The sequence below is a fragment of the Nanorana parkeri genome, unplaced genomic scaffold (genome assembly GCF_000935625.1).
Source record: "Nanorana parkeri isolate BGI_ZX_2015 unplaced genomic scaffold, ASM93562v1 scaffold1279, whole genome shotgun sequence".
NCBI classification, from domain to species: domain Eukaryota; kingdom Metazoa; phylum Chordata; class Amphibia; order Anura; family Dicroglossidae; genus Nanorana; species Nanorana parkeri.
Window position 1 is genome coordinate 436,913 of NW_017307547.1, and position 938 is coordinate 437,850.

Sequence of the window (938 nt, forward strand, 5' to 3'; positions counted from 1 at the left end):
GGGGTATGATCCTCCAGCAGGGGGTACAGTGGAGTAGGTTGGTGGGTATTTGGGGCATCACCCTCCAGTATGGTACAGGCATGTAGGCACTAGGGGGGTTAAGTGTTAGCAGGGTACATGCAAGTACTGAGGGGGTCGGTAACTTGGGGTGTCTCACCCGCGCACAGCACACAGCGGCTCCCCCCGGAACTCGGAGACCAAGCAGCACTGACAGCCGAGCCGCCATCTTCACTTTGCCCTCCAGAACCGCACATGGATGTCACTTCCGGTGTGCAGCGCCTTCAGCCCTCCGCCGGGAACTGTAGTCGAGGCTCTAAAGTTCCGCCCAAGCTCTCAGTGCGTCCGTATGGGAGAAAGGCTCCACCACACATAGTTGCCTGCAGCACTGCACCAGGCTCAGCTCTCCTCCGTACTACTGGGCACCACCATTCATTTCTAGGGACTGCACACAGCCAGCCACTCCTTGGCAGCTGAGCTACCTCTCTGCTACATTGGGTGATCCCTACCATGTTGGGCAGACTTATTCCTGGGTGGTGGGGATCGCCTTATTCCAGCGACCTTTTCCCATAACAATCCTCCGGAATACACACAACCTTTATTTTATATATATATATATCAGTAATTCTCATGAAAGGACTCGCCTTCTAAATGCAGAAATTGTCCATTACACAGTCGGGACCCCCCGGGGTAGACCCCTGGGTGCGGGGGAACTCCGCTGTGCCCTCCATGATATGTTCTCTACAGTCCAATACGGATCATTTTCACCATAGAAATAACAATGAGAATTCGCCTCCTTGGATTGTCAGCTCTCCGGCCCAGGAGCCCCCTCTGCCCCGCCAGAGTCTGAATGTTCTCTCCGAATCATCCTGAGATATAAATACAATGTAACCACCAAATACAGCGCTCAGCCTTCTGGTTGTTACATTGTATATCCTTTG

General features: G+C 53.3%; 1 protein-coding gene across 1 annotated transcript in view; it reads right to left on the minus strand.

Moving 5' to 3' along the window:
* Window positions 1-289, minus strand: part of LOC108797444 (protein SCO1 homolog, mitochondrial-like) — a 5,499-nt gene extending 5,210 nt beyond the window's left edge. Inside the window, exons 1-2 of the mRNA XM_018569037.1 lie at window positions 165-289; window positions 62-68 (exon numbers count right to left, since the gene is read on the minus strand). Of these exons, the coding sequence (XP_018424539.1) occupies window positions 62-68; window positions 165-226 (69 nt within the window). The 5' untranslated portion in view covers window positions 227-289. The remainder of the gene's footprint in view (window positions 1-61; window positions 69-164) is intronic.
* Between the last annotated feature and the right edge of the window lie 649 nt (window positions 290-938).